The 13,200-nt window shown below is 45.7% G+C and overlaps 1 protein-coding gene across 1 annotated transcript; it reads left to right on the top strand.

The window, feature by feature from the left end:
* The first annotated feature begins 222 nt into the window (after nucleotides 1-222).
* LOC133104249 (uncharacterized) lies at nucleotides 223-2,660 on the top strand. Its single transcript, XM_061209882.1, has 4 exons — nucleotides 223-512; nucleotides 2,037-2,144; nucleotides 2,217-2,428; nucleotides 2,485-2,660. Exons 1-4 carry the CDS (start codon nucleotides 223-225, stop codon nucleotides 2,658-2,660), a joined length of 786 nt encoding a protein of 261 aa, XP_061065865.1.
* Nucleotides 2,661-13,200: the final 10,540 nt, after the last annotated feature.

Here is a 13,200-nt window from a genome sequence, read left to right as displayed (position 1 = left end):
AGGGGGCCTCAGCGTAGGGATCTCTCCTCTGCCTGACAGGGGACAGGGGGGTTCCTGGCCCTGCAGAACTTGCTGAGGGATGCCAGGCGGGAAGACAGGATTGGGGGTCTGGTGGCCCCCAGACAGGATGGCCCATATTCAAATCCCACTGTGTCCTAGGACAGCAGCAAGGGCTTCTGGAGCTTCAACCCAGAAAAGTCCCTGGGACAGGGGCTCCCTGAGATGGCCTGGGGGTGGGGCCCTGATGCCCTCCCTCCGCAGAGTGGACATTCAGAGGCAGGGGACCCACCTCAGATCTGCCCACAGTGGCTTCCTCCGGCTCCTCTCCTGTTACTAGGGCACCAGGACTACTCCCCGCTGGCCAGTCAGGGGGAGGCAGAGGCCCGCTCAGACACAGGGACTGAGCCCACGCTCCCCCGCCCACTCATCTTCCCATCCGGGAGCAGCCCTCCTTCTGCAAACAGGCCCAGCAGCCTGGGCTTCATCGCACCTTTGCCACATGAGACAACATGGTGAGAGAGCTCTGTAAGCTGCAAGGCTCCACAGAACGTGATGGATTCCGGTGACAGGGGGAGGCCTGGGCCTGGAACCAGGCTAAGGCAGCACCCAACCAGGGTGAATACTGGGGGGTGGGGGGTGTCAGGGGAGACAGCTGTCGCTCAGCCCCTTCCTTGGTCCTGCATGTGGAAAGCCCCAGGCAGTACCACCTGCTATCCCAGGAACCATTCCTTCTGCCTGGCTCAGGGAGGGCTTGCCCAGAGGCTATGTTCAACCACAGAATCTTCCAGAAACCCAGCTTACTATTGCAGGCACTGTTCAGACATGGTGCTCCCAGAACCCATCCCCATCAAGCCACCAGCTCTACACCACGCAGGGGAGAGGATGAACCAGACAAGGCGAGGGGGTGGCTAAGGGTCATCAGGCCTGCCTTCTTCAGCCCGTGGTCATCGTCATCTTCTGAGGAGCCCTCAGCACTGGCCTGGGCAGCTCAGTGGTCCCTGCAGGGCTGGGGGTTCAAGGGAGAGAGGTGGGACTGCTGCAGAAGTCCCCAAGGAAGGTAGAGAGATGTAAGGAAGGGGGTAGCTCAAGGTCAGGCAGCCTTGGGACCACGTCAAGACCAAGCACAGGGGTGTGTGGGCAACAGGGCTCAGGGGAGGCCTTGGAGGAAGCCTCATTTCCCTAGGAAGAGACTATTCATGGGACAGGGGGGGCGGCTCTAGGGCTCCCAGGCCCTCAGCCTGGCCACTTGCCCATCAGAGAGTCAGGGGAGAGGCCCCACTCCATCCTCCCCCACCCCACCCCAGCCTGAGCCCGCCTTCCACAAGCTCAGGAGGCCACAGCTCAGCCTGGTCCTGCACTACATGAAACCAAAATCCTCGGGACCCAGGAAGTCTCCGCAGCTGGCCTGCCCCCCACTGCCCAGTCCCAAGTGCCAGAACCAGCAGCAGTGAAGGGACCAGCTGAGAGAGCCGAGTTGTGGCCCTGCACCTGGAGGTGTGGCTGCACACGGCCCCCAAGAGCAGCATCCAGGCCCCCCCCTCAGAACCCAGTCGTGGAGATCATGCTCTGCTGTTCCTTCATTCAACACATGGGGAAACCGAGGCCCAAGAGGGAGAGAACTGGCCCAAGGGGACAGGACTGAACCAGCCCCAGCACCTCCACCAGGCATCCAGGACATGCCCTCAGCCAGAATCCCGCAAAAGGCTTGTGCTCTGAGCTGACCTGGCTTGGAATCCCAGGGGCCACTCCCCGGCTGTGGGACCCCGAGTGGTTTACTTAGTCTCTAAGAGGCTCTCTTTGCTCCTCACATAAGGGGAGGTAAGGCCTGAGGGGAGTGTGGAGATTGTAAACCAGGACCAAGTACTAAGCAGCTTGGCACGAAGTATCTTATTTACTTACTTTGAAAACACCTACCACTTCGGGGTGTTAGAAGCCCATTTAACAGAGCCCAAGGTCACGCAGCTGGGAGGCAGAGATGTTTAGTGGGGAGGAGGGGAGGCGTGGCGCCACCAACCCGCCCCCCACCCCCTCTAAAGGGTCCCACCGCAGCTGGCCCGGGAGCCCACCCCGGAGCCCGGACCCGAGCTCGACGCTCCCAGACCACCCTCAGGACCCTCCCTCCCCGTGACTACCCCCCAGCCCCGGTCAGCTGCTCCTCCCCCTCCCCACCCCATTGCGGGTCCAGCAGGGGGTCCCTGAGAACGCGCCCACCCCAGTCTTCTGCCCCTCTGCGGCCCCGGAGCCCTCCTTCTGCAGTCCAGCCCGCACCCACCCTCGGGCTCGCCCCCTGGCCCGACCCTGACACAGTCCCCATTCGCAGCCCGCCGGAGCCCTCCGCCCCACCCGGGTCCCGTCGCCTGTCCCCATGGCCTGAAGCTCCCCATCTGCGCCCCCGCCCGGCCTCCGCAGACCAGCGCCCGCTCCCACGGTAGCCTGCGACGGTCGGCTTTTCTAGGCTTAGGACTCTCGGCTGCCACTGCCCAGTCGTGATGCGCGCCCACACGGAGTGCGGGGCCCTGGGCATCACGACCACCCGCCGGGTGTGTGACCTCGGGCCGCCTGTGCGTCCGGGGAGCCTCACACCCTTGCTGGGTTGGCTGCAGAGGTGGGGCAACGTCACGGCCTCGCCTCCAGTCGGGGCGCCCACCAGCTGGGGCTGACCTTAACAGTGAACGGAGGCGGCTGGGACCTAGGGAGAAGAAATCGGTCCCAGGGGTGTCTGAGGGCTCCGCCAGCAGGACGCAGAAGGAAAGGCTGGGCAGGATGAGCTGGGGGCTGGAAGGGGCCAGAGTTGAGGAGCCAGGAGAGCCTCTTGCCTCCCTTCCCAACACGGGGACACAAAAAAGCACAGGATGCTAGGTCTGTTGGCCCAGCCATGGGCGGGAGCTCTCGACCTCAGGTTCCACTCAAACCCTGGTGGGGGTGGGGGAGCAGTGACACCTGGAATTTCCATAACTGGGCCCTCAAACAGCTTCATTTCAGCATCCACGAAGTGGGTCAGAAAGCTATTTGGATAAAAATAAATAAACAGACATTACAGACTTTAAAAGAAAAAGATCAGCGTGCTCTGAGGAGTAGTAGGCCTCTCTGAGATGACCTTTTTTTCCCCAATTTTTTTTTATTGTGGCAAAATACACATAAGAATGGTTAAGGTGGTAAATTTTAAGGGACAAAAATTGAAATACAGTTGAGGAACAATATTATGGTAATTCCAGGTGTACTGCATAGTGATTTGACATTTGCATACATTATGAAATGATCACCATGATTAAGTCTAGTAACCATCTGTCTCCAAAGTTATTACAATATTATTGACCCTATTCCTTATGCTGTGTATTACATCCCATGACTTATTTTATAACTGTAGGTTTGTACCTCTTAATCCCCGTCACCTATTTTGCCCCCACCATCCCCTTCTGGTAATCACCCATTTGTTCTCTGTCTATGAATCTGTTTTCTTTTTTTTTTTTTAAGATTCCCCATATAAAGGGGATCATACAGTATTTGACTTTTTCTGACTTATTTCATTTAGCATAATACCATCTAGATCCACCCATTTTGTCACAAATAGAAAATTTTCATTTTTTTTGAAATGGCTGAGTAATATTCCATTGTATATATATATATATATCATATCTTCCTTATCCATTCATCTATTGATGAGCATTTAGGTTGCTTCCAGATCTTGGCTACTGTAAATAATGCTGCAGTGAACATTGGGGTGGGTATATTTTTTCAAATTAATGTTTTTATTTTCTTTGGGTAAATACCGAGAAGTAAAAAATTCCTATATCATATGGCAGTTATATTTTTAATTTTTTGAGGACCCTCCATAATGTTTCCACAGTGGCTGCACCAATTTACATTTCTACCAACAGTGCACAAGTGTTCCCTTTTCCCCACATCTTTAACAACACTTGTTATTTGTTGTCTTTTTGGTGACAGTCATTTGGACAGGCGTAAGGTGGTATCTCATCATGGTTTTGATTTGCAAGATGACATTTAAAATAAAACCCGAACATGAGTGGGAGTTCTCTAGGCAAAGATTGTGGGGAGACCATTCCAGGCAGGAAAAGATATGTACAAAGCCCCCAACGTTAAAAAGAGCTTGGTGTTGGCAAGGCCCAAGGAAGGTCATGAAACAAGTTGAGTGAGAGCAGTAGGCAAAGCCCATAAAAAGGGATTTGGGTTTTATTGTAAGGGTAGTAGTCACCCTTGTTGGGTTTTAAGCAGAGCAGTAAGATGATCAGATTTACATTATAAAAACATCAGTCTGGTTCTGGGTAGAGAACACTTGCATGAGAGGAAGGGAGTAAGAGTAGAAGTAAGAACAATTAGGGAGCTACTGCATAATCCAGGCGGGAGATGGGATGTCTGAGTCAAGGATGGTAAAATGTAGATGGAAAGAAGCGGATGGATTCAAAATGTGTTTTGGAGGCAGAGTTGTTTCTGGCTGTGGGGAGATGGGATCAGGATGGTCTCAGTGGTGAAGCCCAGTTATCCAGCTTGAACAGCTAAGTAGGGGGAGATGCCATTCACTGAGATGGAAGATTGACAGCAGCATGTTCCAAGGAAGGGGTGACAAGGGGCCAATAAAAGCTTAAGTTGAGATGCCTGAGAACAAACGAGGTGCAGGCATGTCAGTGCCTCCTTAGAGCCCAGGCAGCACCTTAGAAAGGGACAGGAGCTATATGCAAAACATTGAAAAGAGAAATCAAAGTTCTAAGTAAATGGAGAGATATACCATGTTTATAGATCAGAAGGCTCATTGTTGAGAGATTAATTCTACCAAATGGATCAAAAGAATCAAAGCATTCTTAATTGATATGCCAGCAGGCTGCATTGTAGAAACTGCCCAGCAGTTTTTAAACTTATATGGAAAAACTTATATGGAAAAACAAAAGTACTTGGAAAAGCCAAAACAATTTTGAAAAAGAACAAAGTTGGAGACTCATACTATTGAATTCAGAACTTATATAAAGCTAAAGTAATCAAGCCAGTGAGGTATAGGGGTGAAGAATAGATGTAGATCAATGGAAAAGAATAGAGTCTGGAAATAGAGCCCCACACATGTGTGTGTATACACACACACACACACACACACACACACACACATATATATACAGTTGGCCCTCTGCATCTGCAGGTTCAACTAACCGTGGATGAAAGATACTTGGAAAAAAATTTTCAGAAAATTCCAAAAAGCAAAAGTTGAATTAGCTACATGCTGGCAACAATTTATATAGCATTTACATTGTATGAGGTATTATAAGTAATCTAGAGATGATTTAAAGTATACAGGAGGGTTTGTTATTGTAGGTCTTTTCCTTCTCTTGTGTTTCCTGCCTAGAGAAGTTCCTTTAGCATTTGTTGTAAAGCTGGTTTGGTGGTGCTGAATTCTCTTAGCTTTTGCTTGTCTGTAAAGGTTTTAATTTCTCCATTGAATCTGAATGAGATCCTTGCTGGGTAGAGTAATCTTGGTTGTAGGTTTTTCCCTTTCATCACTTTAAATATGTCCTGCCACTCCCTTCTGGCTTGCAGAGTTTCTGCTGAAAGATCAGCTGTTAACCTTATGGGGATTCCCTTGTATGTTATTTGTTATTTTTCCCTTGCTGCTTTTAATATTTTTTCTTTGTATTTAATTTTTGATAGCTTGATTAATATGTGTCTTGGTGTGTTTCTCCTTGGATTTTTCTGTATGGGACTCTCTGCACTTCCTGAACTTGATTAACAATTTCCTTTCCCATATTAGGGAAGTTTTCGACTATAATCTCTTCAAATATTTTCTCAGTCCCTTTCTTTTTCTCTTCTTCTTCTGGGACCCCCTAAAATTAGAATGTTGGTGCATTTAATGTTGTTCCTTAAAAAACTAAAAATAGAACTACCATACGACCCAGCAAGCCCACTACTGGGCATATACCCTGAGAAAACCATAATTCAAAAAGAGTCATGTACCACAATGTTCATTGCAGCTCTATTTACAATGGCCAGGACATGGAAGCAACCTAAGTGTCCGTCAACAGATGAATGGATAAAGATGTGGCACATATATACAATGGAATATTACTCAGCCATAAAAAGAAACAAAATTGAGTTATTTGTAGTGAGGTGGATGGACCTAGAGTCTGTCATACAGAGTGAAGTAAGTCAGAAAGAGAAAAACAAATAACGTATGCTAACACATATATATGGAATCTGAAAAAAAAAAAAAAAAAAAAGGTCATGAGGAACCTAGGGGCAGGACGGGAATAAAGATACAGACCTACTAGAGAATGGACTTGAGGACACGGGGAGGGGGAAGGGTAAGCTGGGACAAAGTGAGAGAGTGGCATGGACATATATACACTACCAAATGTAAAACCGATAGCTAGTGGGAAGCAGCTGCATAGCACAGGGAGATCAGCTCAGTGCTTTGTGACCACCTAGAGGGGTGGGATAGGGAGGGTGGGAGGGAGGGAGATACAAGAGGGAAGATATACGGGGATATATGTATATGTATAGCTGATTCACTTTGTTATAAAGCAGAAACTAACATACCATTGTAAAGCAATTATACTCCAATAAAGATGTTAAAAAAAAATGTATATGGGGGGAGGTGGCCAAGACAGTGGAGAAGGAAAACGCTGAACTCACCTCTTCCCACAAATACACCAACATTAAAAGTACCTACCGAGCCACTATCTATGAGAATGACCCGAAGACTAGCAGAAAAGATTTCCCACAACTAAAGACAAAGAAGGAACCACAATGAGATGGATAGGAGGGGCAGAAACGCAGTATAGTCAGGACCCACTCCCCCAGGTTGGCAACCCACAAACGGGAGGAATATCACAATCCTAGAGATTCTCTCCAAGGAGTAAGAGGTCCAAGCCCCACATCAAGCTTCCCAATCCCAGAGGTCCTGCACTGGGAAGACAAGACCCCAGAACATCTGGCTTTGAAAACCAGTGGGGCTTATGTTCAGGAGGGCAAGAGGGCTAGAGGAAACAGGCTCCACTATTAGAGGGCAAATGCAAAACCTCACACACTCTGCATCCCAGCAGAGAGGCAGTAGCTTGAGAGGAACCTGGGTCGGTCTCACTTGCTGATATTGGAGAGCAGCCTAGAGAGGCAGAAGGCAACTGGGACTCCCCCTGGGGACAGAGACGCTGGCAACAGCCATTTTTGGAGCTCATTCTACCATGATAACACCTGCACTGGCAAGCACCATTTTGGAGCCCTCTCTCTAGCCTAGCAGCACTGGGGACAAGGCCCTGCCCGCCGATGGGAATAGGCCAGCAGCAGCCTCATGCCCCACCCCAGGCTGCACAGCCAACCAGCTTGGAAGTCTACCCCACCCTCCAGTGGGCCCACAGCCACCACACAGGGCATGGCCTTGTAGCCAACTGGGCCAGGGGCCAACCCCACCTACCGGCACACCCATAGTAGTCAGTCCTGCTGTAGTGGGAGTGCCCATGCAGCACACATAGGAGGCACCCCTAGAGCATACAGCTCTGGTGACCAGAGGGGAGCATGCTGCTGGGCCCCATAGAACATCTCCTACATAGGGCCACTTCTCCAAGATTGGGAATGGTAACTGACCTACCTAATACACAGAAATAAACACAGAGAATTGGGCAAAATGAGGAGATAAAGTGTTACAAATGAAGGAACAAGACTTAACCTCAGAAAAAGAACTAAATGAAGTGGAGATAAGCAATCTACCTGAAAGCATTCATGGTAATGATCATAAAGATGTTTACTGAACTTGGGAGAAGAATGGATGAACACCATGAGAATTTCAACAAGAGTTAGAAAATATAAAGAACCAAACAGGGCTTCCCTGGTGGCACAGCGGTTAAGAATCTGCCTGCCAATGTGGGGGACACAGGTTCGATCCCTGGTGTGGGAAGATCTCACATGCTGCGGAGCAACTAAGCCCGTGCGCCACAACTACTGAGCCTGCGCTCTAGAGCCCGCGAGCCACAACGACTGAGGCTGCAAGCCACAACTACTGAAGCCCGAGCGCCTAGAGCCCCTGCTCCGCAACAAGAGAAGCCACCACAATGAAAACCCCACGCATCACAAGGAAGAGTAGCCCCCATTCGCCGCAACTAGAGAAAGCCCACATGCAACAATGAAGACCCAATGCAGCCAAAAAAAAAATAAAATACATTAAAAAAAAAGAACCAAACAGAGCTGAAGAATACAATAACTGAAATAAAGAATACACTAGAAGGAATCAATAGATTTTATGATACAGAGGAATGAGTCAGCAATCTAGAAGACAGAGTAGTGGAAATCACCCAAGATGAACAAAAAAGAAAAGGAAGAAAAAACTTTTCTTTTCCTCTCTTCCTTTTCCTTTCTTCCTTTTCCTCTCTTCCTTTTCCTCTCTTTCTTTTCCTCTCTCTCTCTCTCTCTCTCTTTCTTTCTCTCTCTCTCACTGTGAGGCTTGCAGGATCTTAGTTCTCTGACCAGGGATGGAACCCATGCCCCCCTGCAGTGGAAGTGTGGAATCCTAACACTGGACTGCCAGGGAATCCCCAGAAAAAAACATTTTAAATGAAGACAGTTTAAGAGACATCTAGGACAATGTCAAGTACACTAACATTCCCATTATAGGGGGTCCCAGGAGAAGAGAGAGAGAGATCAGGGCAGAGAACTTATTTGAAGACATGATAGCTGAAAACTTTCATAATCTGGTAAAGGAAACAGACATCCAGGCCCAGGAAGCACAGAGTCCCAAACAAGACCAAAGAGGTCCACACCGAGACACATTATGATGAAAATGGCAAAAATTAAAGAGAGGATCTTAAGAATGGCAAGAGATAGGGCTTCCCTGGTGGCGCAGTGGTTAAGAATCCGCCTGCCAGTGCAGGGGACATGGGTCCGAGCCCTGGTCTGGGAAGATCCCACATGCCGCGGAGCAACTAAGCCTGTGCACCACAACTACTGAGCCTGCGCTCTAGAGCCCGCAAGCCACAACTGCTGAAGCCCATGCACCTAGAGCCCGTGCTCTGCAACAAGAGAAGCCACCGCAATGAGAAGCCCGCACACCGCAATGAAGAGTAGCCCCCGCTCGCCGCAACTAGAGGAAGCCCGCATGCAGGAATGAAGACCCAAGCAGCCAAAAATAAGTAAGTAAAATAAATAAATTTATTTAAAAAAAAAAAAGAATGGCAAGAGAAAAGCAGCTAGTTACATACAAGGGAACTCTCATAAGGCTATCAGCTGACTTTTCAGCAGAAACTTTGCAGGCCAGAAGGGAGTGGCATGATACATTCAAAAGGATGAAAGGAAAAATTCTACAACCAAGAATACTCTACCCAGCAAGGTTATCATTCAGATTTGAAGGAGAGATAAGAGTCTTACAGACAAGCAAAAGCTATTGATAAAAGAGTTCAGAGCCATGAAACCAACTTTACCAATGTTAAAAGGGACTTCTCTAAGCAAAAAAAAAAGAAAAAAAAAAGAAAAAAAATCACAATTAGAAAGATGAAAATTATAATATCTTACTGGTAAAGGCAAACATACAGTAAAGGAAGTAGGTAAACCACTTACAAAGCTAGAAGGAAGGTTAAAAACAGAAGTAGTAAAATCATTTATAGCCACAATAAGTAGTTAAGGGATATACAAAAAGTGTAAGATATGATGTCGACAATATTAAACATTGAGGGGGGGAGTAAAAAATGCAGGATTGTTAGAATACACTCAAACTTAAGAGATCAAATTAAAATAAATCATACATACATATGTTGTTATATATGAACCTCAAGGTAACCACAAACCAAAAATCAATAATAGATAACACACACAAAAAGATAAAGGAATCCAAACATAAACACTAAAGAGAGTCATAAAATCACAAAGGAAGAGAGCAAAAGAAGAAAGGAACAAAAAAGAACTACAAAAATAACCAGAAAACAATTAACAAAATGGCAATAAGTGCATACCTATCAACATTTACTTTAAATGTCAATGTACTAAATGCTCTAATCAAGAGTGGCTGAATGGATAAAAGCCAAGACCCATATATATGTCACCTACAAGAGACGCGCTTCAGATCTAAAGACACAAACAGATTGAAAGTAAGGGGATGGAAAAAGGTATTCCATGCAAATGGAAACAAAAAGAAAGCTAGGGTAGCAATACTTGTATCAGGCAAAATAAACTTTAAAACAAAAACTGTAACAAGAGATAATATTACATCATGATAAAGGGATCAATCCAACAAGAATATGTAACAGTTGTACATACATATGCACCCAACACAGAAGCATCTAAATACATAAAGCAAACATTAGTAAACATAAAAGGGAAGACTAAGATCAAGATGGTGGAGTAGGATGCGGAACTCACCTTCCACAAACACGTCAAAACTACATCTACATGGGGAGAAATTCTCACCAAAAACTAACTGGAGACAGGCAGAAAGACCCTTATATAACCAAAGCTGTAAGAAACATCCACACAGAATTGGGTAGGAAGGGAAGAGAAGCTATCAGGTCAGGACCTGTGTCCCTGGGAGGGGACACAAAAGAGGAGGGGGATCCACGCAGGGGAGTGAATGGTTCAAGCCACATATTGGGCACCCCAGCCCTGGGGACCAACACTGGGAAAACAAGTCTTCTTAGCTACTTAGAAAATCAGTGTGACTACAGGAGGGCTGTAAGAAACTTAGACTCCTCTTGTGAAGAATGCATACACACTTGCTTGCTCCCTAAACAAGGCAGAGAAAGCACATTGAGACTATCAATACATGGGACTCTAGCCAGTCTCCCATGGCCACCCCAGAGTGGGCTCCAGCCTGAGGTGAATGTCTGCACCAGTCCTGTTTGCAACATGGTGCAGCTCCACACTAGAGTGAAGGCTGCAGTGGCCGAGGGGAGTGCTCAGTTGTGAGAGGCAGAGCCAACCCAGAACCAGGACAGCATCTGACACGGGTCAAGGGCAGCCATTACTGGGGCTTACAGAGGCAGCACATCAGAATCAGACTGGGACTATGACTGGGGCCAGGGTTGCCACAGCTCATGCCCAGATCCATTCTGAGCACCTGCTCCAGGCCCTCTTGCTCCAGTACTGCCACACTCTGGGCAAGGGTGCTAGTGCTGGGAGGAGAGAGAGCACACACTTAGAGGGAACAGGGCCAGCTCGTACCAACCCTCAGGGCTTCTGCTCCATCAACTTGGGGCACGCTCCTGCCCCTAATAGGGTGGTGTTAGACAATGAGCAAAAAAGAAGCCCTGGCTCACATCTGGATCAGGCTCTAGCCCCTCTATCTTCAGCCCCACTTTCTACCAAGGTGATAGTTGCAAGCACACCCTGGTGAAAATGTGACTCGTGCTCATGTCAGATGCAGCTCTCCCACCAAAGCCACTGGGTACATGCAGACTGTATAGGAATATTCCAACACAAGGACACTCCTTCAAGATTGCAATAGATAACTGTTTCAAGCAAGTTCATAGAGACAGAGAAAGTTAAGCAAAATAAGACAGAGGAATTTGTTTCAAATAAAAAAGAGAGAGAGAGAAACCCTGAAAAGACAACTAATGAAACAATTTACCAGATAAAGAGTTCAAAGCATTATTAATACGAATGCTAACTGAATTAGGGAAAAGAATAGATGAAAACAGTGAGAATTTTAACAAGGGACTAGAAAATATAAAAAAGAACCAGTCAGAATTGAGGAATAATTGAAATGAAAAACACACGAGAAGGAATTAACACATATTAGGTGATACAGAAGAACGCATACGTGACCTGGAAGATAGAATAATGGAAACCACCCAATCAGAACAGCAAAAAGGAAAACAAAATTTAAAAATGAGAACAGTTAAAGGACCTATGGGACAACAACAAGTGTACCAACATTCACATTATAGGGGTCCCAGAAGGAGAAGAGAGAAAGAGGTCAAAAATATATTTGATGAAATTATGGCTGAAAACTTCCCAAACTTGAAGAAGGAAATAGAGAACAAGGTACAGGAAGAACAAATGGTCCCAAACAAGATGAACCTAAACAGACCCATACCAAGATATATCATAATTAAAATGGCAAAATTAAAGAGAGAACTCTAAAGGCAGCAAGAGGAAAAACAAAGACTAAAATACAAGGAATCCCTATAAGGCTCTCCGCTAATTTTTCTGCAGACATTTTGCAGGCTAGAAGGAAGTAGCATGATACATTTAAAGTGCTGAAAGGAAAAAACCTGCTAACTAGGATACTCTATACAGAAAAATTATCATTTAGAATTGAAGGAGAGATTTTAAAAAACATCTCAGACAGCAAAAAACTAAAAGAGTTCATTGATAGTAAACCTACCCTAGAAGAAATGTTAAAGGATCTTCTCTAAGTGGAAAAGAAAAGGCTATAACAAGAAGTGTCTATAGAAATGGAAAAATCTAGCTAGTAAAGGCAAATATACAGTAAAGACTGAGGATCAATCACTTACATAAGCTAGTACAAAGATTAAAGGAAAAAACATTGTAAAATCAACTATAAGTACAATAAACAGTAAAGGGTTAAACATGAAGATATAAAATATGACACCAAAAACAAAATGTGGGGGGGGATTTTTAAAATGTAGATCTTTTAGAATTCATTTGAACTTAAATGACTACCAGTTTAAAACAAGTAAATATAGTTATAGGTCAACATATATGAACCCTGCAGTAACCACAAGTCAAAAATCTACAATAGATATATAAAACTAGAGAGAAAGTAACACAACCACACCGCTAAAGAAAACCAAACCAAAGGGGGAAGAAACGAAAAGAATAACAGAGAAGAACTACAAAAACAACCAGAAAACAAGTAACAAATGGCAATAAGTACATACATATCAAAAATCACTTTAAATATCAATGGACTAAATGCTCCAATCAAAAGACAGAGTGGCTGATTAGATTAAAGAAGACTCATCTATATGCTCTTTACAAGAGACACACTTCAGAGCTGAAAACACACAGACTGAGAGTGAGGGAATGGAAAAAGTATATTTCAAGCAAATGGAAATGACATGAAAGTAGGGTAGCAATACTCACCTCAGACAAAATAAATTTTAAAACAAAGTCTATAACAAAAGACAAAGAAGGGTATTATATAGTGATAAAGGGATCAATACAAGAGAATATAACACTCATTAACATATATCCACATAATACAAGAGCACCTAATTATATAATGCAAATATTAATAAACATAAGGGGAGAAATTGA

This window comes from Eubalaena glacialis, chromosome 13 (genome assembly GCF_028564815.1).
Source record: "Eubalaena glacialis isolate mEubGla1 chromosome 13, mEubGla1.1.hap2.+ XY, whole genome shotgun sequence".
In the NCBI taxonomy this organism is placed as follows: Eukaryota; Metazoa; Chordata; class Mammalia; order Artiodactyla; family Balaenidae; genus Eubalaena; species Eubalaena glacialis.
Note: the sequence above shows the minus strand (reverse complement) of the source record. Positions and strands in the feature narration are given on the sequence as shown.